We start from the raw sequence: 27,061 nt of genomic DNA, 5'->3' as shown, positions 1-27,061 counted from the left end.
TCCCTCAGGACCCCCCCGGCCCGCGGCGGCCGGGCCTCGCTCGGGGCGACACCGACAGCGGTGTCCACCGGCTCGGCCTGCCTCCCCAGCTGGGGCAGTGGGCGGGCTAGTGTTACCTACCCCCCAGGGATACTGCCAGCGTTAATTAATTAGCGCTTATAAAGGTCTCTGTAGGCCCTGAGTAGCGGTAACCGTAGAAGGGGCGGTAACTACGGCCGGTGCTCTGGAGTGCTCCCGGATCGCACCTGTAGCTTGAGTGACGCCGCTTGCCCCAGCCCCGAGCGCCGGGCCGCGCCGCTGGCCCTGCGCCCCCGCGTTACCTCCGCGGATTCGTGCGTTAAGCCGCGGCGTGCCGGGCGCCGTCCCTGCGCCCCAGGGAACAGGCGCCGAGTCGCAGAGCGCGGTGCCGGTGGCCCTGGAGCGGTGACACTGGGAACCCGGGGCGGCGGGGACACAGGCGCCGAGGGACGGGCCTCTCCGCACGGCCGCACGGCCCAGACGCCGCCGCCGGCCTGGCGCCCGACTACGTGCTTTTAATGCTGTGTCCCTTGCACACATGCTATTTACCCGCGGTTCTAATGATCTAAAAAGCTAGGTTCTGCTCCTGATTTCCTTCCCGTGAGGTTACAGGAAAGAACATGATGTCATTTGAGCGAGACAAATAAACCTGCAATGAAACACTAGCCAGGCAATATAGGATTACTTTCTGCAGAAACAGGCATCACCATGCTACAGTGTAATGAAGCTGTTACTTGCAACCATTTCAGGATGTTGTCGCAGCAGAATATATTTTTGAGTTGATTTTTAACCTTACATATTAATTTTTGGAGCTTCAAAATACAATGAGATGTGTTTTGAAATGACTGCTATTCATTTGCGGATTTCGGAGCATGAGGAAAAAAATGCGCAACGTGCCTGACTGCTGCAAAGAGGCCTTGGAGATGATTCCCTGAAACCACTAGGATGCCTGGCTGTTTTAAAAAGACTTTATTTGCTTTGGCTTCTCTAGTAAGTTTCGTGTCTTTCATCTTGATTGTTGTTGCAATGGGGACCCCGAAGTGGATGACTGGCAAGATCCTTTGCAAAACAGGAGCTGACTTGGTCAATGCCACAGATCCAGAGCTGGTCAAGTTCATTGGAGAAATTTACTACGGACTCTTTCAGGGTGGTAAAATACGCCAGTGTGGGTTGGGCGGACGGCGTTCCAAGTTCACAAGTAAGTACAATTTTGGTTGAATCGTTAGTTCAATGCCTAGTTCAACTTTAAAAATGCTATTCTTTTTGTTTACAGAATTTACAGAATGCAAATTAATTTTATTACATTTATATTTGTGGCTGACTTGTGGTCTTTATGGTTTGAGATCTGAGTGTGAATGTAAAATCTCTATCTTTTCAGGCTAACTTTTCTTCCACTTATGGTCTGTAATCCTGGAATCCAGATGGGAAAAAAAATCCCCACGGCTAGATTGAGGATTTCCTTTTAGTCTTATGAAGGGGGTAAAAGTCATTTGGAAATGACCCTGTAAATCATACTTGCCTTTTGACTGACTCTTTCCTATGCAAAGTGTTGTTCTGTGGTCTCTCTGTGTCTCTGTCCTTGCTTTCTCTGTTGAATTCCTCCCCACCCACCCACCCTTTTTTTTTTTTTTTTTTTTGCTTTAAGAAGTAGAGATTTATTTAGCTGGCCATATTTCTTTATTTCCCTAGCTGTCCCAATGCAGATGTCTGCCACTGCAGATACTCCTAACTTTGTTAACATGTTGAAGAAATGTTCGCCTTCTTTTCTGGTAACTTTGGAGAGAAAAATATTGCTGAACTCTTAAAAAATGTAGAAACTCTTAAAAATGCATTTCATTTAATGTCAAAGATTTTCTTGAAGTCTTAAAATCACTCAGATGGTCTGTACTTCAGATGATTTCCAGTTTTCACACATTCTGTGCTGTAGTGAAAATGATATTTTGCATTGAAGATTTTCAGTTCAGTGTGCAGATCCATTACAACTTAAATTAGTATGAGCGGAAGCTCCCACAGTCTCCCCTTCTCCCTAGCCCTGCTGTCCTGCCCCATCCTTTGCAATGGCTCTGGTAGTTGCTGTGGTGAGGTAGTTCAGGAAGTTTAAGCTGGCCAAAAAATTAACCTGCCAAAAAAAAAAATAATCAGTTTCCCATAAAATCACGGCTGACCACACAATTGCACAAGCACCACTATAAAAACTCGAAGGCAAGCAGGACTGTGGGACTTCAGAGGGAACAGAGAAGAAAACCTGAGCAACCTCAACTTAGATCAGCCTGACCAGCTGTTAAGCTGTGGTGAATCTGGACCAGTCACTTTTACACTAACCAAGTTTTGTGCAAGCTCCGACTGCAGCTGCAACTTCATGACATGGACATAGCAGTCATGCTCAAATAAAGGCTTTGGCTAGTCGGTTTGACTGGCTGGCAGACAGGCCATCAGGTCAAAGCTCTTCCAGCTCTGCTTTGCTCCTCTTCAGGGTGTTCAGAAACACAGTCCCAGTTCTTTCACCCTATCCTGTCAGAGAGAATGAGGAAAAAAGCAGCCAGTAAACCTTTTGATTAATTACTGTGCAACCTGAGAGGAAGGCCTTATGTTCCACCATCACCGTGGACTGCGTTGATATGTATTTGGAGGACATGATCCTATACTCCTTAGACCAAAAAAAAGCTCTCAGTGAAGCTAGTAAGAATTCTCCCTGTTAGAACTGTAAAATTGTGTCATTAAGTGCAGTGGGCACAATTGTGCATATAGGTAAACAAGTGTCCCAGAGATTTTCTTTTTTAAACATTTTAATAGCTCTGTTGGGTTTGATACTTTCACAATATTGATTTAAAAATGGTATCACAACAGTATACAAAGCTGTTAAGTACTTCTGCACAATGGTCAGCGGACTTCGGGGGTTCTGGGTCTGACTTTTTTTTGTTTTGAATGTACCACTTAATCACCAAGCATTCTGAGCTTACCGGGGAACAAGACATGGGAGACTTTTCTCGGGGAATGTGTTAGTGTAAATGGACTGCCCAGGCAGCAAAGAGCATGACGGAGCACCAGCACCTCGTACGCTGCAGTACTGCAGTAGCTCTGGCACTTTGGAACTCCGAGTTGCAGTACTATATGGTTATTGGTACACTGCTTTTCACTGTGTTAACATTCACTAGAGTAGGCTTACAGCTGGCACGCTCTCTTTTAACTGGGGCAGTGACAGCATGATTCAATTGACATAATAGGGGTCCAGTGCTATTTTACACTCCCCAAGGTGTATCATCTGGCCTCCAGCTGCTGCTTCTGGAGGTGTCCCATACATAGTGTGACATGTGCATTAGACCCACATGGTTGTTACGGCAGCCCTAGGGCATCTAAATTGGCAGAAGATGTTTATGTTTTGCCAACTGAATCGAGCCAAGAATAAGCTGTGGGGAAGCCAGGAGTTACGCAAGCTCAGCTGGAATGTGTCATGGGCCGCCATGCAGACTCACTGGTCAGGTCTTTGGGACTTGGCCGAGAGCCCCAGAAAAGAGGCAAGAGAATCCTTATAACCACTCTAAAAACTCTACTGGTTTGTAAGAAGGCTAAGTTCTGTGTGCCTTGTTACACTGCCAGTTGTCTTCCAGGAAAAAAGCAAGCCAGTTTCTGGCTTCCCATTTCTCATACATACTTTTGATTCTGATTTACTCCCCTCCTTTCTTCTTGTCGTCAGTCTCTTTTGTAGGTCCCATGTATACCAAGCCCAGCTACAACTGCAGAATGAGCTACTGAAAAGGTAGAACTGTCAAATCATGAATTTTTGTATGGAATTTGTACAGTATGATGTTTTCTGCATAATCTACTAGAATTCTGTCATGTCATGATGACCAAATGGTACACCTGACATCTACCAATTATTGCTGCCAACTTTTTAAGTGGCTTTTTTTGATTTTCTTCTCAGTTACGCTGCATAGGAAGCAATCTGTTTGTTTATAATATAATGTACCTTCTTTTTAGAAACTTTTTAGTAATTAGGCACTTAGCGCTTCAAAACATGCACAAAATATGCTACACTACCCAAAGGGCTCTTTTTGATCAGCTTGTATTTTAGGGTTCTTCTCTATCACCTTCTCTTTTTCCTGTCAGTCAGCATGTCACCTCTTAATTACCCACTCACATTTCTTCTGATGCTGTTACTAAAAGGCTGCTGCATAAACTAAATAATCAGGTGCTCCACACTTCCTTGCTGCTGGCCAATCTGTCCCTCCAACAAAGTAACTCCCTCAGTGAAGACAAAACTGAGGACGTTGCCATTCTTTAGAGGCAGGTGAGCAACAGGTTGCTGGAAGACCTCGTGCCTAGAGCAACACGTGAGCATTTCACCCAAGGCCCACCCAGCTGCAACACTTCACAACCTTTCTGCAGATGTAACTAAAATACTGCCAGATACCCAGAAGAGCAGAAAGGGGCCATAAACACCACATGAGAAACCAAGGAGAGAATCTGAAAGTGGAAACCTGTGGGATTAGGAAGTATGAAAGCAGAGTAGATCTCACTGTAGCCAGCATTAAAGAGAGGGAGAGAAAGAAAGAAGAGTAACATGAGAAAATACAGAAAGGAGTGATACTACTTGTAGGCAGCCAAGGGCTGGACAAGGACACTGGGACTATCAGACTTCAAAGGTATAAGATTAAACGCATAGGACAGGAATGGGAAGCTTAAAAAAAGTTTTGTATGGACAGCAGAGGTGAAAAAGAAACAGGAAAGAATGCAGCAGACAATACAGCTGCAGAGATAAAGACATTACACAACTAGATAAATAAATCAGGAATTAAGGCTGAATCCTTATTCACAGACCCTACGTAAAGGATTATTCACATAGTGTAATATCCCTGGTTTCTCTGATATAGTGGCAAATAAAGCATCATGAACTAAGATGTGTGTAACTACCTGAATTAATTGCCTCTGTTAAAAATAGTCTTTTTTAAGTATAATTAAAGTTTGTAGCACCAGCAGAGTGTGATGTTTACTGTTGTCAAGAAAAAATATACACTGAACAGATGATTTTTTTTCCTTGACAGTTTTCCCACACATGGTGAAAAAGCTGAATACAGGCCTGCACGTGATGATTATAATGTTCCTCTGTGTGGCCATTTTCTTTTCTCTGGTCAGTTTTGGATTCTGCATTCTTAACGCAATAAAAGTTCCTTACCGGGCTATTAAAGGTCCAGCAGGAGTAGGCCTTTGGAACTTCCTTGCAGGTAAAATAATTTACCAGTATTTTACACCAGTCACATTCATACAAAATGTTAAAAGTTCCTTCTCTTGCCTTCCTAAGTATTTACTTGACTTCAATACTTGTCAATAAAATGAAGTTAGCGGTGAATTCTCATCTATCAGAACTGTCAGGTGGCATCTTGGCTTACTGTGTCTAGTCAACTTCTTACAGGAGCTACAAATGCCAGTCTTTAGGCACTGTTATCACTGATAAAAGGGCTTTATTACAAACGCTGGTATGACGTTTGGCCCTACAGTAAAGGGTAAGCATTTTGAAGGCGCTTAAGCCATGCCCAAGTCTATCCCTGCTCTGTATAGCGCTCACGGCTGTATGCAGTAAAGCCTTCTGAAGCACAACCAAAATGTCTGTCTTGTTTTGACAACAATGGTGAATACTTCTTTCATTTTGTTGCAGGTGGATTTATAGTACTTGCAGTCACCAGCTTTATGGCTGCTGTGAAACTTCATCAGCTCACAGAAAGAATTGCCAATTTTCGGGAAAATGCCTTTCAATTTGTTATCTTAGAAGAAGAGTTTGAAGACTGTTTTTGGGTTTGTGTGGCAAGTGCCACAGCACATGCAGTGAATTTGCTGCTAGTAGCCATTAGTGGGATTAATTTCCCTAAAATTAAGACTAAAACAGAAGAAGCAAATGTTACAGCAGAAGATATCATGTACTAATAAATCTACACAAAACTACTCTGATCAAGTCAGGATAGAAACAGCTTCTTGACTTTTCAGCTTTTGATTTGGATGGATGATTTTGGGTTAAAAATGAGCGAAGATGTCAGTCTACAATATCAGCTATTAACATGTGTGGGAAAGTGGGACAAATGCTACAAGTATCATTATTCTCAAAACTAACCTACACCTGCAGTGAATATATGCTGTTCGCAGTTTTTAGAAATTTCGCATTTTGAGATCTTTTGGGAAAAATAGGATTTCATTGAAAGCAAGTGTTTTCTTTGTTGAGAAAGAAAATGTGTGTATCACAACTCATGGATACTATAAGGTTATTTCAAAACAGAAAGACTGGACATTTGCCAACTACCTTAACAGAATTATCTGGAAAATAAGATATGTTTGATGATATTAACGCTGCATTGAAAAAGAAAACTTCATAATCTGTGAGGCTAAAGTTAAGGGGAAGCACAGGCTAAGTATGTGTGAAATGTTTTCAAAACAGAAAGTATCAAACCCCACTAAGTCAAGGCATGAGAAGAGTCAAGTTTACAGGATGCTAGTAGACTATGAAAAAAATATTATTAGCTGCAAGATGAAGGTTTTATTGCAGCTTCTGGAAGTAAAGGTAAACAGAATTCTAAATAATAGTGCTTTTAGATAACCTGGAAAGTAAGAATCTGACATACTGTCTTCAGAACCTTGTCTTATGTCTATCTGAAATCAAGTAAAAGTGATGTGTGATGAAACAGTGTTAAAATGAATAAAAATGGTTAAACAGATGGAAAAGTTGCTTTGTTAGGAAGTACCATAATTTTGACAGGCATTCAACCAGTTTTTGGGGTCATGAGTAGTATTTCAGAGAAAAGAATATGCTGTTAAGCATGTCACTTTTAGAATTTGACATAATTTAGAATATAGTGAACATACACTAACTTTTTAGCAATAGAACCTACATGTAACTGAAGAATGACTTTGAATGAATGAAAAAGTGATCATCTAAATTAAAGAAATTGTTTTGGAGTCAGTTACTTTTCATCAGACCGCTAGTAACTGTATTCTTGTGAAAAGCTCTTTGAAAAAAATAGCAACTTTTTTTAGAAAAGGAATTCAAAGTGTTTTAAGAACACGTCAGGATATACAAACATGCTTTATTTTTTTATTTGGAAAGCCCTCCTCACAAAAGTACTATCGTAAGGGTCAAGTATTTTCAAAGTGCCTAAACCTGTATTTTATGTACCCAAATTACTAGTTTTGTCACTGAAGTGTGCAGAACCCTCAGTAGAAACAGTTGCTAGAATAAGTTGTCCTTAGTAAGACTTGTTACTTCTTTCTGTAGCAGTTAACAGAAGGAGTCTTCAGGTGGGAACTGCAATATACTGTTATGAGACCAGGCCCGGCTGCCCTCCTCCATCATGTTCTGCTGCTGTGACAGGGCCAGTTCTGTTACAGATGCATGGACAAGCAAACTGTTACACATAGTGTCGCGTCAAATTCCCACATACTGAAGTAAATTACTTATAATGTGTTTCAAATATTTTCTAGGGGTGGGAAGGGGAAAAAAACCCCAAAACTAAACCCAATCCGGATCACTTGACATTAAAATCCAGGGCATGTTCAGTGCCACTGAAACTCTGGATAGAGTAAGTGTTAGCAAACTCCAAACAGTTGTGTTCCATACAGTGCTTTTGCTAGAAAAGCATAAATCTTCTTCTGATATACATGCATACACATACACCGATGACCCAGTGTTCTGGAGTCACTTTTCCCTGATAAAATACCACCCCAGTGATTCTCACTGGCCTTTTGTTTTCACTGACCACTTTTTTTTCTTTGTAATTTTACTCTGGGTTTGTTACTGCTTTCTCTTAGAACCTAATCAGCTCTTCCCAGACAGGCGTGGTGGTATTATACAAGTAAACCACCATCCCACGTGGAAAACAACGTCAATTTGTTGTCTTTGCATTTGCAATAAAGCTTTGATTATTTTTCCATATACCATTTACATTCTAATCTCCAATATGCCAGTTCAATATAGCGTACGGGTACCAGGAATGTTTCTGTAAAGCCTGCGGTGAACCCCCCGGGGAAGCAGCTTCATCCGCAGCACACGCGAAGACTCACCCAGGGCACACAAGGGGGCGAAAACCCACGGGGAAACCGAGTCCCCCCACGCCGCGTCCACCCCGAAAGAGCAACGCAGCCCGGCCGGCTGCTCCCTGTTCCCGCCCCCCGCCCCGCCCCCCGCCCCGCCCCCCCGCCCCGCCCCCCGCCCCGCCCCCGCCCCGCCCCCCGGCGGGCCCCGCCCCGCCCCGCGCCGCGCCGGCTGATGAGGTCATGGGCGCGCCCGCCCGCCCGCCGCGCGGCCATGCTGCTGCCCTGGGCGCGGGGGCTGGGCGCGCGCTGCCTCAGCCGGCAGCTGCCCCTGGCCTGCGGTGCCCCGCTGCGGGAGCGCGCGGCGCGGGGCCACGGCGCCGGCGGGAAGGTGAGGGGGCGGCCGGGGTGAGCCGAGGCGGCGGGCGCGTCCCGCGGGGTGCGGGGGGGCGGGGGTCCCTTCCTCCTGCTGGGTGCCGCGGCCGAGCGCGCCCGACGCCCGGCTGGGGGTCGCCGTGTGCCCCCCGGTTCCGGGCTGCGGCTGCGGCTGGGAGGGCGTCGGCGGGCGCCGTGCCTGTGGCGGGGCTGCGCCCCGGAGAAGCCCCGGCCGGGGACGGGCCGCTCTCCTGCCCCGGCCCCTCGCCGGCTGCCTGTGGGCTTTGTCGGGAGCGGTGCCCGGCCCTGTGGCCCTCGGAAGATCCGCATGGGGCGGAGGAAGGGGGGAAGAACCTCTTCTGTACTGGAAATTGCAGAGTGAAGGAGATTTTGTCTCTGCTTGTTAGGCAAATGACAACAGTTCAGTTATACTGTATGTAATTTCTTTGTCACAATTAAAAGTAGTTGTAGTAGTTTATCCTGGTTTACTAAAGCGTTACTCAGTGCATTGTGTTAGATGAATACACAAACTAAACTTCACGTTGTTTACATTAACATGCATCCCTTTTTTAGGGTCTTGTTCTGGGAATCTACTCAAGTGAAAAGGATGAAGGTCCTGCCCAGTTCACTAGTGCAGGTGATGCTTTTGACAGACTTGTGTCTGGAAAGCTGAGAGAACTTCTGGCTGTGTAAGTGTCTGATAAGCTTCTGAAATGGGTAAAAGTACCTATAAACACCAGTAAGAATGGTGTGTGGGGTTTTTTTTAATCAATATTAGTATTTGTATCCATACCACTTCTCAGGCTGGTGTTTGCCAGGCCAAGCAGTCTGGAGGGAGGGGAGCTTCTGTGGGAAAACCAAGTACTGAGGAAACATGCCAGCTGTCCGTGGGGACTGCCCATGCTGTGAGTCGCACTGAGCCAAGCGTCCCAGTAGTGTTGAGGAGCACTGCGTGGTTGTGGAGTGAATGTAGTACTGTAAGATTTATCACTAGTAAGGACTTCTTTGTTGGAATAATCTTTTTGTGTCCTAGATGTGGGCCACCTTTGAAGAAAGGCAAAACACGCGTATTCCATGGTTTGCATCAGGTATGAACTTTGGATTTTTGTGTGCATATTGATTAGTGTGTGAGGCTTGCCCTTGTATCTTACCTCAAGCTGAGTGTACTGATGTGCTTGTATAAATGCTCTTCTCTTCCCACCCCCCCTGCCAACAAAAGATGTGGTTCTTACTCAGACCTCCTGTTCTGCACTCCCCATGTTTGCATGTCTTTGCATGATGCTGTAATCTCCGCTGTGCTGCAAAGTGAGAAAATGTAGTAAACAAGCCTGTTTTAAAGGTGGTGTACTCTGAGTAACAGCTTACTCAATGAGCTGAAGCACAACAGTTTTGGATCAGGCTTCTACTGTTCCCCCTGTGTTCAGGGGGAGTGAGCGCAGAAGTGTGCACCGAGGTGCAGAAAGACCTTCCAGACATGACGGTTCTAACACAAGGCAGCCCTGTCATAGGCTTTCGTCAGAAAGCAGGACTTCTGTCTGCACAGACATGATACATCACAAGGGTATGAGGTGGGGATTCATCTGCTTCAGGTTAGACTTTTGGTGGTTTGAGAAGCTGTAATGCATCTAATGCACCTACGTGGAGTTGGCAAATAGTATGATCTGTGCCTCTCTGGAGCAATAGCTAGAGGCTAGGAAGACATGTCATATGACACTAGGTGTCCCTGTCTAAGTAACCAAATCTTACATTAGGAGTATTTAAAGGATTTTAAATGTATCAGTTTGTAGTGAGTATTGCCTACCATGTATAAATTCCTGTGTGGAGACCCCAGACATGCGATACTGGACTCAGCAGAAAGATTCTTGGAAATTTCATGGAAGTTGAGTCCTGTGAAGGTCCTGTTACCCCATTTGTGCATACAGGATGGCCTCTGAACTGAGCAGCAAATCTCCGCAGGAGAGGGCAGTAGCATTTGGCCTTACATACTCATCTAAGTGTGTAAAAATAAAGATAACTAAAAAAATATTGAGGCATTGATCTTCTGGAGGGCTAACACTGCTTTCAGCATCTTGTGGACTAAAAGACTTTACTGTGGTGTAGCAGTTTGAAAGCTGATTGTTAGAATCTGACAGAGCTGCAGTTTGTGATGGAAGGGTAAAGGCTGAGAGTAATTTCATTTTTCTTCAGAGCTGTGGGAAATCTGTTCATATATATAACCTTGAGTTTTATCCAAAACTGACTTCATTCTTAAAAGGCTCCTTTAATCTTCAGTATTTCTTCCTTTTCGCCTTCTGCTTGCAGCTTATAAAGCAAGCATTTAGTAATCTGTAGTCTGTGCCACATTGCTTTCCTGACTTCTGGAGCTGTGTACCACTGGGCAGCTTTGGTTTGTTACCTGGCAAATCATGCTTTCAAAGACTCAGCCTTTGAAGTGATTTTATTTCCTCCAACTGTGCCAAAAAAGATTACACTTCTCCAGCTGAGTGGTGGCATTTGTTGCAGCTGGAAAGCTGGATCTGCTTTCAACGGACTCTGAGACTAGCTCTTAGAAGTATCAAGCTTGCTATGTGTTGAGCGTAAAGCCCTATCTGCTAACATACATGTAATTGACTATTAACTGGACAACAGAACAGCTGGTTGCACACCCATAGCAAGTAACTGGGAGTGCAAGACAGTGGCACCATACTGGCACTTCTCGTGAAGAAATGTGTGTAACAGAGAAAGTACTGAATGTTATTTTGATGCTGCCCTTGGTTTGATTTGGAAAGTAAGGGCTTTTTTTAATAACTGCTGTGGCTGTAACAGTGAGGAAAGTGAATCCATTTGTGTGTCGGCTTCTAGGACTTTCCGAGTGTGGTTGTAGTTGGCTTGGGTAAGAAGAATGCTGGAGTAAATGACCAAGAAAACTGGGATGAAGGCAAAGAAAATATTCGTGCAGCTGTTGCAGGTTAACTATTTTTAAAGTTTCTTAAGCATTTTGTATATAAATGTATTGCAGTGGTGCAGCATGTTCTGTTTTTCAAGAGTGAGTCTAGATGTGGTTTTGTTTTGGAATGCAAAATGTATTGTACAGTTTGGTAAATCGTTTACTTGTCACCGATATTTATGTAAGTTTTTCCTTAACAAGGAAGGAGTTACAGGGCATGTAAATCAATCTGCAGGCAGGTAATTGCAGTTATTTATATTAAATAACTTTCCTAAACAGTGTGATATTGAAAGGGCACTTGTTTAATTACTGCTACTTTGAAGTCTGAGAGCGTCACCAATTCACATTATGCTCATGCTGTGCTTAAGGATGTACATATTTAGTTTTGCCACTTAGTTTGTAACTGAAATATTTGTGTTGTAAACTTTTAACTTTCACAGCATCTTAGTAGTATGGTTTGGTATGTTATCTGTGGTAGGCAGAGGAGGCCTCCGTCTTAATCAAGGATGACTGCTGCACCTAAGCATGTATAAAACAAGAATAAAAAGAATTCTCACTGCGCAGTTTATAATCTGAGACTGGAGGTCAGTCACCATGTATGACAGCTGTATGTTGAAGGTGCCAGCCCATGTTGTCTCACCAGCTGCCAAAACATTGTTATTTAGGTACAAAAAAGAATGTATGGAATATATTATTTTGTTTATAAAAATGTGTATAAACTAATTTGGAAGAAAACAGCAGTCATCTATTACTAGCAAATAACTAAATTACAGTACATTTCTGATAGTCATAGATATGACTATAGGTAGTCATAATCCATAGCACTCCAGAATAATAGAGCTTCTCTTTGCTATAGAGTAAGCTTCAAGGAACTGGAACAACTGTGGACTTAGATTTTTATTTTGAAGTGTCTTCATCATTACCATTTGTCAAGTGGTATTTTTAGTTAAAATTTGTCAGTATATGGTCATTAGCATTTCTAATTACTCTACTGCATGATCTTCTTAATTGATTTATTTTAAACTGAAGATATCTGACTTTGTTTATTCTTTTTTCCTTCAAATGTCATATTGATCGCCTCAGATGCCCGTTTTGCTGTTCTGTGCAATACTCTGCCTCCTGTACTGTGTTTTTCAGCTGGCTGTAGACACATCCAGGATCTGGAGATCCCTTGTGTTGAAGTAGACCCCTGTGGAGATGCTCAGGCAGCTGCAGAAGGCTCTGTCCTTGGATTGCATGAATATAATGAGCTGAAGCAAAAAAAGAAACTTGTAGTTACTCCTCAGCTTCATGGAAGGTAATGGCAAAAGGAAAGCTTGCCTATTTATTTATCGCTTTGTTTATTTATAAAACTGTGTGCATGCTTGTACATGAGAACAATGTAAAATGGAAAGAACAGGGCTAGCAGCAATATCTGTCTTAATTCTAATGAGTAGGAGGAATTTCCTGAAGTATTTTACATCTCAAGTATACTTACCCTGTTTGTTTCATATGTTTCCTTAGTGTTCTGAGGTCAAGGTAAATAAAAGTTGCTTCATAGAAAAGAAGGGCCAGAATAAAAAAAAAAGTAAAAAATTACTTGAAGCATAGTTGTGACATAAAAGGACCTCTGTTGGTATTGCATGCCAAAACCATGGAGCAGAAGTATTTTAGACTCCATAAATGAATAAATCCATTTGAGAACTAGGAAATGCGAACTGACACCAGACCATGCCACGAAGGATATATTTTACATAGTTCATTTGTTGTATTTTCTTTCACAGAGTATAATGCAAGAAGAGAAGCTTGGCTGCTTCTGGCCTTTAAATGGGTATCACTGTTACTTGAGAATAGAAAGTTGTATTGGAGCTTTTGGTTCCAGAACAATTATCAAGAATGGACTTTGGACCTTCCCTATAGGATATTTTGTCATGCAGAGGAGAGTTGTTTCCTGTGTGTACTTTATACAGGAACAAGTTATTTGTGAGGAAGTTAGTGAAATAGAATAAAAACCTCTCAGCTTAAGCATGTCTTGATAAGCTACATGCAATGCTTTTCCCATTTATGATACAGCAGGTAGTTTGGGAGCTGATCACATTTATAGTAAACAAACATTTCCTGAAAACATAGGTGGTCCAGTTACCACTTATGACACTAGACATAATTCTTGTATATAATAATTTAGGTTGGAAAGGACCTCTGGAGGTCATTTAGTCAAGCCCCAGCTTGGATTAGGGATAACCTGGAAGTTAACGTACAACTTTAAAGCTCACTCAGGCCTTTTGTCTAGTCCAGTTTTGAATATTTCCTGAGATGGAAATTCCACAACCTCACTGACCCATCTGTTCTAGGGCTTAACAACAATAATGGTGATTTTTTTTTTTTAATGTCCTTTTGCAGTTTGCCTTGTTGAATCTTGAGACTATTGTCTCCTACCCTTTTACTGTGCAATTCCAAGATGCATCTGTCTTCATCTTCTTTATAAACCCTATCTAAGGGTAAAGGAAAGACTACGATTAGATCTTTACTAAATTTTTCTTCTCTAGGTGAAACAAACCCAATTCTCTTAGCTCGTCCTCATAGCCATGTGCTCCAGCTCCCTACCCCTCTTAGGGGCCCTCCTTTGGACTTTCTCCAGTAGATCAGTATTGGTTTTGTATTCAGGAAGTTTAAAGTGGATGTAGGTAGATGCAGTCTCACAAATGGAGGTAAATAACACTGGCTATGCTCTAATCCAGCTCAGCTGGCCTTTGTCTCCACAGTAATGCACTGCTTACTCCTGTTCAGCTTGGCCACCAGGATCCCCAGGTTCTTTTCTGCAACATTGCTTTCTGCCTAGTCAGGTGTCCAGCCTGACTGTTGCATAGAGCTGTTCTGTCCCACGTACAACTTTAAGCCAGTCTTCGTTAAACTTCCCCTTGGTGCGTTCCTGCAGCCTGTCAAGGCCCCTATGAATGGTGGCCCTACACTCCCTGTTTCAGCTGCTCCCCGCAATGTGATGCTGTCCATAAATTTCTGAGGATACATTTCATTGTCCAAGTTGCTGATGAAGGTATCAGCCTCAATACCAACCCTTGAGGAACACTGCATAACTAACTGCCAGCAAGATCATTCAGCTGTTCGCTGTCTTCTGAGCCCAACAGTTCTTCCAGTTTTTCACCCATTTTATAGTCTCTACCCCTCCAGTTCATGATTTCTCAATGATTCTATGTAAAAACCTTACTAAAGCCAAGCTATGGCATCCATCAAGAATGATATCCACTGTGGTCCTCTGTGCCAACCCTCTCATCATAAAAGTCATTCAAGTTGGTCAGGCATGATTTGCCCCAAATAAATCTATTATGACTGTTCCCAGTGAACGCCTTGGCCTTTATGTACCTGGAAATGGCTTCCAAGATTACTTTCTCCATAAACTTTTAGGGGATTAGTCTAGGATAACTGGCTTGTAGTTCCCTATATCCTCCTTGCCGTTCTTAAATATGGGGCTTTGTCCTTTTTCAGTCAACAGGGACCACATTCGAGTACCTTTCGAACAGAGAGGCGCTAGGCTTGCAGTGACGCCAGCCAGCTCCCCCAGCACTCACACATATATCCTGCCTGCTGCTGGGGACCTGTACGTGCCCAGCTTCATTACGCAGTCCTAAATCTAGCTTCCTTTGCTGTGGGTGTACCTTTCTTCCCTAAACTCTGCTACTAAGCACAAAGAACTGGGGAATCTGGAAGCAGAGGTTAATTATTAAGACTGATGCAAAGCAAGCACTGAGAACTTCAGTCTTCACTAGATTGTTCCCTTGCTAAATGGGGCAGGCAGCATTATTCCTGACCTTCCTTTTGCTGATGATGTACCTGTTGAAGTTCTCTTGTTGCCTACGCTGCTACTTGCAGCTTGAGTGTCAGCTGAGATTTGGTTTTTTAATTCCATCCCTCCGTATCCACGCAATGTTTCTGTGTTTCTCCTGGATTTCTCCTTCACTGTGTTGCTCTTTTGAGAGGCAGAATCCTTATGAGTTTAATGCCCTGTTTTGTGATATCTTTTAAAGCAAATAAGTCTTCCAGTTCTGTCTCAGTGAAGTGAAAGGTTTTGTATTGGTAGTGTTGCAAAGTAACCAGAGAGACTTCTTCATTTCCTGTGCAGGCAGCTCTTCAAATATTGCTCTGTCATTTGTTAGCGAAATGCCTTGAGTGCACTGTGAAATGAGATACCAATTCCACTCTTGCATCACAATCATATTTCAGTAAAGTGAAAAACAGAATTGGAGGCTTTATATGATAAATAAAAACTTTCAGAGCTGTTATAATTAATGTGATGATAAATTTTGGAAGGGATATTAAACCTTTTGCTTGAGGATTTAAGACAATCTCTGACTCTTAAGGCTTAGGACAAGACCTAATGTATTAGATAATTTTACGTCTGTCTGCTCTAGGATTCCTCTAGCTTTCTGTGAAGCATTTAACACTGACTAGAACCAGAGATGAGCTACTATATTAGATGCACCCTGGATCTCATACTAAATTAATTGTAGTAAGATTGCTATGACATTCTTAATTGCCCCAAATTAATGATACTGCATTTTCAAACAGGAGAGGACAGATGGATACTGACAACATCTTACTTTTGTAAACATTTATGATCCTGATTATTGTATGGTGTTGTTTAGTGCTGAAAGTGAAGCCTGGCAAAAAGGTGTTATCTACGCTGAGGGTCAGAACCTCGCTCGGTACCTTATGGAGGCTCCAGCTAATTATATAACTCCAATCAAATTTGCCGAACAAATTGAACAGAAGCTTAGAAGTTTCAGCAATGTGAAGGTCCATATAAGGTAAATTCTGTTGAAATGATTCCTCTGTAGGGTAAGGTACCTTCCGGGTTAATCCTGTCTGCAGTGGGCTGTCATTTTCGCTTTGCCATTTCAAACAGCAAAAGCAGGGGAAGTGTTTGGCAAAAAAGTATGGAGCGGTGCCTAGATTGCAAGCTCCTCTCAGCCTGTGACACAGTAAAATGATTAACTGTCAGCTAGTCATACAGTCAATTACTGCTTAATTAACACATGTGCTGTGAAGGGAAGCCTGATAAAGACTCTGTGAATAAAGGACAAATACCAGGTACCTTTTTTCTAATACCTTTTGTTTTCTTCCCAAGTGGGTTTTTTTGTTTGGATGTGGTAATTAAGCATCCTCTTCTTATTGATGTTATTGTTGGGATTTTTTTAGCTTTCAAAAACATTGAGATGGAGCCATAAAAGCCCTTGCGGTTCAGTTTGCCCAGCTAATGCTTCTGAATTTCTAATCACTGCTCTTTGGTGGAATTGGGCTAACTGGTTGTGCAAGGGGACTGTTGTTGAAAAGCAAAAGAATGAGGGAAATCAACTTTGTCTATAGTTAACCATCCTGATAGCAGAAAGCTAAGCTGTAACCTGCAAAATTGTTGCTTAATATGCCTTCAGACACTACGGTTTCATGGGCAAGTGAAAGTTTAATGTTTCTGATATAGAAAATGTAGACAAGCTGTTTTGTTGTTTTTCTTAAGGCAAAACAAAAAACAAGCAGCAACTTTAAGGAAGTATTTTTCTGTTTCACAAAGTAATAAATTTGCATTTAAATGACAATAACTAATAAAATCAAATTAAGTTTGTGTACAAACCTTCAGGAGTTGTGATCTCTTAAAAACAAACAAAATCATTTTGGTCAAAGTGTCTTAAGTAAAAAAAAATAAAAACAAAATCTTTTTTTCTGTTCCAGACCAGAGTCTTGGATAGCAACACATCAGATGGGAGCATTCCTGAGTGTAGCTAAGGGTTCTGCTGAACCTCCCATCTTTTTGGAGATTCACTATTTAGGGGGTGCTAACACAAATGACTCCCCATTGGTATTTGTAGGAAAAGGAGTTACATTTGACAGGTATGTATGCTGATATTTTAGTGACTAGAGGGGGTAACATGCCTTCCAGCTATTCATGTTCAATGAGGAGATGCTTTTTCTTTGCTCACCATGTCTTCAAATGCCATTCCAGCGAACTTGCCTTGTATAGTAGATTGTGCTGCTTTTCCGGGGGATAAGACAAATGTGAATGGACAAAGTAGGAATTGATATTCCCTTGTCTTGTAAGGGGAAAATGCAAATTCAGGGGGAAAGAAAACAATGTGCTGTTTCTTCTTTTTTGGCCTGAGCAAAGCTCTAGATAAAAGAATTTACATGTTTAGAATTGCAGTCTGTCATTGAACATCTAGATCATACTTAACAGAAAATAGTTAATTCTTTGCAGCAGTTCCTTCTAACTCTTTTTTATGTCACGTAACTACTGAAGAATTTATCAGTCTGTTCCGCTTCCATATGCTGACTTTACCAAGTGTTTTGTGTTCTTATGTTACTACAAAGACCGTTGAGTTAGTCTGCTGCAGATTACCTGTGTGTGGTTTTTGGTTTTGTTTTTTTTAAATGGTGTCCTAATTATGAGAAAGTAACTCGGGAACATTCTATCTGAAATGAAAACCCAGATACGTTGCTTTCAGTGTGTTTACTAGGGTGTTGCAGGGATATTTGAAAACACCAATCTAGCATTTACTGATACTTGGTGCTAAAACATACTGATGGACAGTATATTATCAACGTATGCAACATAGAACTTCTGCATATTGGATGATACTTGTGCTGTTTGTTCCAGTGGTGGCATTTCACTGAAGCCATCATCTGGTATGGATGCGATGAGAGCAGATATGGGAGGCGCAGCAACTATCTGTTCAGCCATTGTGACAGCAGCAGCTTTAAATCTACCTCTTAATATAATCGGTAAGTGTGTTTCTGTGAGAAGCCAAAAATCTTAGTTTTACAAGGTCTTGTTTAGACAGTAATTTTCTAGTTTCAGTAGTGGTAACGGTCATTGTCATGGTTCAGCTCCAGCCAGAAACTTAAATACCACATAGGCACTTGCTTGCTCCCTGCACCCCTACCTGGAGGGATGGGGAGGAGAACCTGAAACAAATGTGAAACTTGAGGGTTGAGATAATAACAAGTTAATAATTAAAATAGGAGGAAAAACCCCAAGCTGTATTAATAGTAACTATTATAATGAGAAAGAGGGAGAAGAAAAGAGGAATAAAATCCAAAGGGAAGGGAGAAAAGAAAACAAGTGATGCAGAATACAGTTGCTCATCACTCACTGACCGGTGTCCAGCTAGTCCCTGAGCAGCAATTTGCTGGTCCTGGCCAGCTCCCCCCAGTTTACATACTGAGCATGTCCTATGGTATGAATATCCCTTTGGCCAGTTTGGGTCAGCTGTCCTGGCTGTGTCCCCTCTCAGGTTTTTGTGCCTCTCCAGTCTTCTCGATGGGAAGGCCTGAGACACTGAAAAGTTCTTGACTTAGTATAAACGTCACCAAGCAACAACTAAAAACATCTGTGTTGTCAACATTGTCCAAAATACAGTGCTGCACCAGCTACTAAGAAGAAAATTAACCCTATCCTAGCTGAAACCAGGACAGTCATATAGAATTGTGATAGCCTCTTGCAGAGCTACTTTTCTTACTCCCTTGCTCAGCCTCTCTTCCGTTTTTACTTGCTTATCAAAAACCTATTAGCTTTGCTTGAATAAAATACTGCAACACAGTATTAAAATTCTGAAGGCATGATTTTTAGATTACAGAAGAGAAATGATTGTTAGCAAACTTGACAAAAAACTTACTGAAGTTTTAAGTCCTGATCATAATAAGGAGGAATACGGATATCTGTAAAAGCAATTAAAAATGAGGAGTTAGCTTAACTGACTCTGTGTTTGCCACAGCTGAACAGGAAGAGGGATCAGCTCTTGTTTCTGTAGGTGAATATCTCTGCAGGAATCTAAAACAAACCCAATCTGCTGCTGATACTATTTTTAAGTACAAGCAGTGCTTATTTTTTTTCTGCAAAAATGATGCACACCTAGAATTAAATAAGCTGATTCAAGAACCATGGCCACACCAGTTGGCAATGATACATAATCCACTCACAGAATGGTCAGGGTTGGAAGGGACCTCTGGGGATCATCCAGTCCAACCCCTGCTAAAGCAGGTTCACCCAGAACAGGTTGCACAGAATCCCATCCAGGTGGGTTTTGAATGTCTCCAGAGAAGGAGACTCCACAGCCTCTCTGGGCAGCCTGTCTCTGTGCTCTGTCACCCTCAAAGAAGTTTCTCCTCACATTCTAATGGAACTTCTTGTGTTACAGTTTGTGCCTGCTGCCCCTTGTCCTGTTGCTGGGCACTGCTGAAAAGAGCCTGGCCCCAGCCTCTTGACACTTGCCCTTGAAACATCTGTAGACGTTGGTAAGATCCCCTCCGGCTGCTCTTCTGGCTAAACAGGCCCAGCTCTCTCAGCCTTTCCTCACAAGGGGGATGCTCCAGTCCCCTCATCACCTTCATAGCCCTCTGCTGGACCCTCTCCAGTAGTTCCCTGTCTCTCTCTTGAACTGGGGAGCCCAGCGCTGGACACAGCACTGCAGGTGCGGCCTCACCAGGGCAGAGCAGAGGGGCAGGATCACCTCCCTGCACCTGCTGGCCACGCTCCTCCTAATGCGCCCCAGGATCCCACTGGCCTTCCTGGCCACCAGGGCACACTGCTGGCTCATGGGCAACTTGCTGCCCACCAGCACTCCCAGGTCCTTCTTCGCAGAGCTGCCTCCCAGCAGGTCAGCCCCAGGCTGTACTGGCGCATGGGGTTACTCCTCCCTTGGTGCAGGACCTTACGCTGGCCTTTGTGGATCTCCACTAGGACCCCCTCCACCCAGCTCTCCAGCCCATCCAGGTCTCGCTGAACGGCAGCGCAGCCTCCTGGTGTGTCAGCCACTGCTCCCAGTTTTGTGTCGCCAGCAAACTTGCTGAGGGTACGCTCTGTCCCGTCACCCAGGTCACTGATGGATACGTTGAACAGGACTGGACCCAGTACTGACCCTGGGGAACACTGCTCGAGCTACAGGCCTCCAGCTGGACTCTGCGCCATTGACCACAACCCTCTGAGCTCTGCCATTCAGCCAGTTCTCGATCCACCTCGCTGTCCACACACCTAACCCGCACTGCCTGAGCTTACCTGTGAGGGTGTTGTGGGAGAGTGTCTAAAGCCTTGCTGAGGTCAAGGCAGACAACATCCACTGCTCTCCCCTGTCTACTGAGCCAGTCATTCCATCATAGAAGGCTATTCATCAGGCATGATTTCCCCTTGGTGAAGCCATGTTGACTACTCCTGATAACCTTATTTTCCTCCACATGCTTAGAGATGGCATCCAGGATGAGCTGTTCCATCACCTGTCCAGGGATGGAGGTGAGGCTGACCAGTCTGTACTTTCCTGGGTCTTCCTTCATGCCCTTGTAACAGACTGGAGTGACATTGGCTTTTCTTCAGTCCTCAGGCACCTCTCCTGTTCTTCATGACCTTTCAAAGATGATGGAGAGTGGCTTCGTAGTAACATCTGTCAGCTCCTTCAGCACCCCCAGGGTGCATCCCGTCAGGGCCCATAGATTTTTGGGTGTCAAGTTGGCTTAAATGATCTTCCTCCACCGAGAGAAAGTTTTTCTTTCTCCAGACTTTCTCTCTTGCCTTCAGGGCCTGGGTGGCCTGGGCAGTGAAGACTGAAGCAAAGAAGGCGTTCAGTAACTCTGCCTTCCCTGTATCCTTCATCACCAGGGCACCCACCTCTTGTTCAGAAGCAGTCCCTCTTTTTCCCTCATCATCCTTTTGCAACTGACGTTGGAAGAAGCCATTCTTGTCCTTGACATCTCTTGTCAGACTTAAATCCAAATGGACCTTAGCCTTTGTGTCATCTCCCTGCACATTCTGATCATGTCCCTGTATTTCTCCCGAGCGGCCTGTCCCTTTTCCCACATCCCATAAACTTCCTTCTTGTGTTTGAGCTTTTCTAGGATAAGTTTCATGTTTGAGAACCTTGACTTCCAGGAAACTAGTACTGTAGTCACTAATACGCTTCAGCCGGTGGAGGGCAGTGAAACACACAGCCGCACTACATTCCTGACTGAACAAGTACGGGATGGGAAGGGCAAAATCTGGAGCAAAAGTCTGTGTACATAATTCTACTGAAAAGAGGTAGTCCACAGTTAGTTTATTCCACGTGCCAGGAGCAGTTTTTTCCTAGGAATGGTGGAGTGCCTTTCACCCTATTATCCCATTCATAGTTAGAGTTTTAACACTGACCCTCTTTGGTTTTTTGCTCATCTCTATTTGATCTTCTTATGGTTGGAGTCTTATGGCAAGTCCTTGGACCCCTCTTGACATTAAACAATGTTCACAATGAGCAGAGCTTGACTGGCTCAGAGTGTTAATTTGAGAAGTTTTTATCTTCAGAAAGAAAGAAATCCCTTTACATGTGACTAATTATTCATATATGGCAGACATAAGGATAATGTTTGTTGCTTCTCTGATCTCAGTTGTCTGGGCATAAAGTAGAATTAAATCGCAGTGGTAAATGGTAAAAGCCTAAAATGGTGTCGGTGGGAGAATGTGGTGGTACAACATGCAGAGGAATTTTCCTGATTGAAAATTGGACCATGTATCTTTCAGTGACCGTGTTGGATTTTCAGCATAAATTGAAGATGAGAATAGTACTGTTTTCTTAGAGAGGTGTTTGTTTTTTCTTTTCAGTATTGTTTCTACACCTTCTCTGAGAAAGAAACTAATAATGCACTTTTTTTCTCTGAGGTTTGGCACCCCTCTGTGAAAATATGCCCAGTGGCAAGGCAAACAAGCCTGGGGATGTAGTTAGAGCCAAGAATGGAAAAACAATACAGGTATGCCTGTGAAACCTGGATTTTGATTACTTTCAGTTAATTGGTTTAATCAACCAAGTTATAAGACTGCAGTCAGAATACATGTTTGAAAAGACCCTTTAAAAAGATAAGCAGTGCAAATGCAGTTTAAAAATACGTAAGCCTGTTAATTAGAAATTGCTATCATAAGATTCTTTGAAATATAGACTGGAGAGATTAGACGTGTTTTATAAATTGCTAGGAAGAGCTGAAAAGTATGAGCATTTAGTGAACGTGCTTGACAGTCTTTGTTTTAGCACAAGTGGTGGTTACAATGCTCATAAATACAGGTTCTTGGTCAGAATAAGTAGCATATTAATTGCTTCCAGCAGACCCTTCAGGACACTTCCCTGCTATCTGGAGTAAGAGCCTTCTAGTTCCTTGAGGTTCTTGTCCCAAAACTGAGTTCAGTCACCCTCTGCTTTGAGGGAAAAGACCGAGCACACATCACACCACCAGGAAGAAATATGCAAGAAAGTGCTAGTAGCTCAGAGCACATCATGCAGTTAATCTTGCAGAATTCATTATGAGCATTCCCTGAATGGGGAAAGCAGCAAAGAGGCTCTTGGTTTTTTTGGTGGATTTTTTTTTTTTTTTGAGGGAATAAGTTTCAAGATCCAAAGAGAAAGCAGTACAACAAAGAACTGTTTCCAGGCTTGCATCTGTGCTTCTTTGTGGCACAGAATCACAGAATGGTCAGGGTTGGAAGGGACCTCTAGGGATCATCCAGTCCAACCCCTGCTAAAGCAGGTTCACCCAGAACAGGTTGCACAGAATCCCATCCAGGCAGGTTTTGAATGTCTCCAGAGAAGGAGACTCCACAACCTCTCTGGGCAGCCTGTCTCTGTGCTCTGTCACCCTCAAAGAAGTTTCTCCTCACATTCAGATGGAACTACCTGCATTGCAGTTTGTGCCTGTTGCCCCTTGTCCTGTCGCTGGGCACTGCTGAAAAAAGCCTGACCCCAGCCTCTTGACACTTGCCCTTAAGATATCTGTAGACATTGGTAAGGCAAGCCTCTCCTCCTTGGCAGTTTCCATTTGCCAGATCACTGTGCTTGCGCAGTACCAGCCCCTGGGATTCCCAGGGCTTTGCTGGGAATGGTAACCAGCCCCTGCACTCCCCTGGGGCACATCTCCAGCCTCCAGGCTCTTCTGAGGGGTCAGCAGTACAGAGGCCCAGCATGTAGAGGAGGTTGCATTGCTGAAAGATGACATCAGCTACAAATTTTATTTTATAAATATAACTGTATATCAGTATTGTCTCTTTTCTTTTTTTTTTTGTAGTTTATTTTGAGTAAATTTTTATTACTTGAAGTTCCTAGGGCCTGTGGCAGTGCATTTATAACCTGACAGGTATTTAAAATAATAAGTAAGAAATAAGTCAGTGAAAGGGATATTTTGAGTAGTTAATCTGTTTTTACTGGTTTTTCATCTGAAGGTAGATAACACAGATGCAGAAGGAAGACTGCTGTTAGCTGATGCTCTCTGTTATGCCCACAATTTTAATGCAAGGGCTATTGTGAATGCTGCAACGTTAACAGGTAAGCAATCTCCCCCCCAGCTCACTTTGCAAGTCAGTTCTTTGTTGCTGTCATTAATTGGGCTGTGGATTAGTTGCACTCTGTTTAGAAAGCCAACCTGAATTTGAAAGTAGTTGAGATGATTTTACATGTTGTAGGACAACAGGTAGCACAGTTTATGCTCTAATAACTTATACAGCTGCAGTGTGTCTATAGGACTAAGGGAGGGTATTGGCATGCAGGGGACAGCAATGTCAACAAAGTTGGGCCAGCCCAGCCGAGCTGGAACCTAAAAGCAGGAAAACTACGCAGACTTTCTGCAGACGTTTCTGCAGAGCTTCCCAGTGCTTCCATTTCTGAGCTAAGCCCTCCCAACTCCCAGGGCTAAATGATGCAGAGATGCTGGCATGGTTATGGAAGAATCCTACCAAGTCCATATGGCACTGGCCATGCTGGAGCCAAAATAGTTTCTTTGTGAATGGCTTTTGGACTGCCTGAGCTCTGACCTAGCCAGCACCAGTTCCTCCATTATGTGAGCTAGCTCAGGTCTCCATGAAACTAGGTAACAGGAGAGTCGTTATCATCTTCCTAAGAGTTTGACTGAAGTATCTCTTATTTTATGCACAGTGTGCATGCTTTCAGGCATAATAAAATATGCTTCAATTGTTTCATCTCTACAGTTGTATATGAATGAGGTTATAATTTTAAATTTAAAAACAGCAGCCTTATGTATGCATCTCATGAACTGCAGTAACAAGCTGTCATGGGTGAAGTGACTAGCTGAAATGAGAACAAACATGGAAGAGTAGTTCAGGAGTCCGTTGTGTTGCTTAATGAATGTGCTAAACAAAATCATTAGCTTTCTGTATGTTTTCTACTAGTGCTTTAAATTATGTTCCATCAGTTTTACCAGTTCAAATGCTGAGGAAAATTTCAATAAATAGAAGGGAAACTGATTTTAAGATCATTGGCCTGTATAAAAGTATTCCCATATAAAGGGCATGATAAGGAGGAGGAGTTTACTCCCACTATAGATTATTCTGTGTTTGGGTTGCTTGGGCACCAAGCAAAAAGGACAGCTCCTGTAGAAATTTCTTTGACATACCACTTTGTTAAATTACCTTTCTTTTTTTGTTTTTTATTCTCACTGTATTAGAAAAGCGGTTCTATGGCATCAAATAAACACATATGTAATCACTCTGGTTTAGGCATGGTTTAGTATTTTGATAAGGATTATTTTCCACTTTGAGTAAATTAAGCTATACAAAAACCTATTCAAGTGAAATTCACAAAAGGGGAAGTATCAGCTTGAAAATTGTAGAGGTCTATAAATTTGAAAAAGTCCACTCTTATTGTTTCCATATGGAATATATAATTTACACTTTTTTTTTAGAACACACAGTTATTATTGAATGCATTGTATTAGAAATATTGCTAAGAAACATCAAGCTGAAAACAGAAAATCTAGTTTAATGAAATACAGAATATGTCTATGAATTCTTGTCCTGCTAGTTTATTTAAATGTTTTGACAATGTTTAAACTTCTAAAAATTCAAGTGTACTAAAATATTTTTTGCAGACTTCAGAAATTATTGATAATGGGAATTAAAGATGGAAAGTTCTGTGAGGAGTCAGGATGCAGAGGAATAGCTCAGGTCTACCTTTGCCTTTGTATAACCTTGAAGGTGTGTATCTGTAGGTGCCATGGATGTTGCGTTGGGGTCTGCTGCAACTGGAGTGTTCACAAACTCATCTTGGCTTTGGACTCACCTTTATGAAGTAGGCCATCTGCATTATTATTAGATTATAGTAATAACTTAGTAATAGCAGGTGTTACTGGAAGTTTGTGTGTTACTGAAAGTGTTACTTTATGCAAATCTAAAAGTTATATTATTGGATTAGGAATGGTGTTAGTACTGTATTTAATTGAAAATATGACAATTACTAGCTCTTTAGTAAGGTTTAATATACAGCAAACAGCATGCACATCATCTCAAATCTGCATGTTCTGGTCACTTATTGCATATGCATAAGCTCTGAACTACTGATGGTAATTAGTTCACGTTAAAAAGATAATTGATCTTGCTTAACACAGAAATTCGGGGAGGCTTGTGAGTGGCTGAAGTGGAATGGCTAAAGGAAGTCTCTGCAGGGAAGGATTTGTATTGTTAGGGGGGAAAAAATGAAAAAACGCGCAGTCTTTAGATTTTGCCTTTTGACTCTTAAGTATCTAAAAAAGTAGTATTCACTGTTTTGTTTTGCAGTGTATTTCCCAATACCTAGTATTATATTGGGCTGAAGACTTCTATACTGATCAAAGCTAAACAAAAATATGCATGATAGTGGGGCTTATAAATGCAGTTTTTAAAAAAATAATTGCCAAAACTATCACTGTTTCTTTTTCAGGCCAGCATTTTGACAGGAGACAGGGTTTGGAGAATGCCTCTCTTTGAACATTACACAAAACAAGTAACAGACTGTCCTCTTGCAGATCTGAGTAACGTTGGAAAGTATAGCAGGTAAGGTGTGCCAGTGTCCTTTATGTGCCCCTTTCTTTCAGTGCATTCATTTAATGTTCACGCTGTTGGTGTTGCTTTAGAAACAATACAATTTTTCTGCTTCCCACAGAGCTGGAGGAGCATGCACAGCAGCTGCATTCCTGAAAGAATTTGTGACTGCCTCTCACTGGGCTCATTTAGATATAGCTGGTGTGATGTCGAATAAAGATGAGGTGCCCTATCTTCGAAAAGGCATGGCAGGGCGGCCTACAAGAACACTAGTAGAGTTTGCAGCTCGATTAAGTCAAGACAGTCACAATACCAAATAAAACACTCTTAAAATCATCCACTCTGCCTTAAGAAAAAAAAAAATCTTAAAAGTACTCTGTAAATGAATGCCCCAAGTGTATTTTCACTATGGCAATGAACTATGAATGCATTTTATAAATCATTACTTGGGTAAGAATATTTCACCTTTGAGATTTGTCTTCTCATATTATGCAGTTTAAAATAAAAAATACTCTATTTCAACTATTGAGATACTTAGTACCAAAATACGATGATGGAAAACATCTGAGCTCCTATTTTATATGTAAAGTAAGTATAATTATTGCAGACAATAAATCTTATGTGGGTGTGTGTGTTGATTGAGAGAGAATTGACAGTAGATGGAGATCACAGCTGTGCCTCGGGTTTGGGTGAATCGTAGGTGATATGAAAGGTAACTGCAATGTTGTTTATAAAAATGCCCTTTTAACGTTTCTCCTTAGAAAAACTAAGACAGCTGTTGGTGTGTATAAGGGTAGAAATTATGTGCCATCAGACTTTCTCAGCTGTTGCAATTAGTACAATTTAATTTGTCTTGCAGGCAACTTACAAGGTGTATATCTTGTGATCTGAACACCCACTTTCTTGACTTTTTTTCTAATTCTTTAAGTCTGTAC

At 42.4% G+C, this 27,061-nt stretch overlaps 2 protein-coding genes and 1 long non-coding RNA gene across 4 annotated transcripts; 2 read left to right on the top strand and 1 right to left on the bottom strand.

Moving 5' to 3' along the window:
- The first annotated feature begins 43 nt into the window (after nt 1–43).
- On the top strand, nt 44–6,726 carry CLRN2 (clarin 2). Of its 2 annotated transcripts, none has more exons than XM_056326445.1 (3): nt 44–1,216; nt 5,061–5,240; nt 5,672–6,726. In XM_056326445.1, the coding sequence occupies exons 1-3, from the start codon at nt 964–966 to the stop codon at nt 5,935–5,937; spliced, it is 699 nt and encodes a 232-aa protein (XP_056182420.1). In that variant the 5' UTR covers nt 44–963; the 3' UTR covers nt 5,938–6,726. The 2 variants fall into 2 exon arrangements, 1 of the variants encoding a protein (XP_056182420.1); XR_008819822.1 differs by lacking the exon at nt 5,672–6,726 and adding an exon at nt 3,713–3,775 and having other exon boundaries at nt 1,082–1,216; nt 5,061–5,196.
- Nucleotides 973–8,150, bottom strand: LOC130143653 (uncharacterized). Its single transcript, XR_008819825.1, has 3 exons — nt 8,062–8,150; nt 2,341–2,529; nt 973–2,137 (listed from the first exon to the last, which is right to left on the bottom strand). It is a non-coding gene; the product is annotated as an uncharacterized LOC130143653 (long non-coding RNA).
- A 120-nt stretch (nt 8,151–8,270) lies between these two features.
- On the top strand, nt 8,271–26,648 carry LAP3 (leucine aminopeptidase 3). The gene is made up of 13 exons (XM_056326443.1): nt 8,271–8,422; nt 8,980–9,095; nt 9,440–9,494; nt 11,248–11,353; nt 12,470–12,629; nt 15,970–16,131; nt 17,051–17,209; nt 17,973–18,097; nt 21,993–22,081; nt 23,538–23,640; nt 25,319–25,398; nt 26,026–26,138; nt 26,248–26,648. The coding sequence occupies exons 1-13, from the start codon at nt 8,306–8,308 to the stop codon at nt 26,444–26,446; spliced, it is 1,584 nt and encodes a 527-aa protein (XP_056182418.1). The 5' UTR covers nt 8,271–8,305; the 3' UTR covers nt 26,447–26,648.
- The last annotated feature ends 413 nt before the right edge of the window (nt 26,649–27,061 follow it).

This window comes from Falco biarmicus, chromosome 1, assembly GCF_023638135.1.
Source record: "Falco biarmicus isolate bFalBia1 chromosome 1, bFalBia1.pri, whole genome shotgun sequence".
NCBI lineage: Eukaryota > Metazoa > Chordata > Aves > Falconiformes > Falconidae > Falco > Falco biarmicus.
This window is presented reverse-complemented; position numbering and strand designations above follow the sequence as displayed.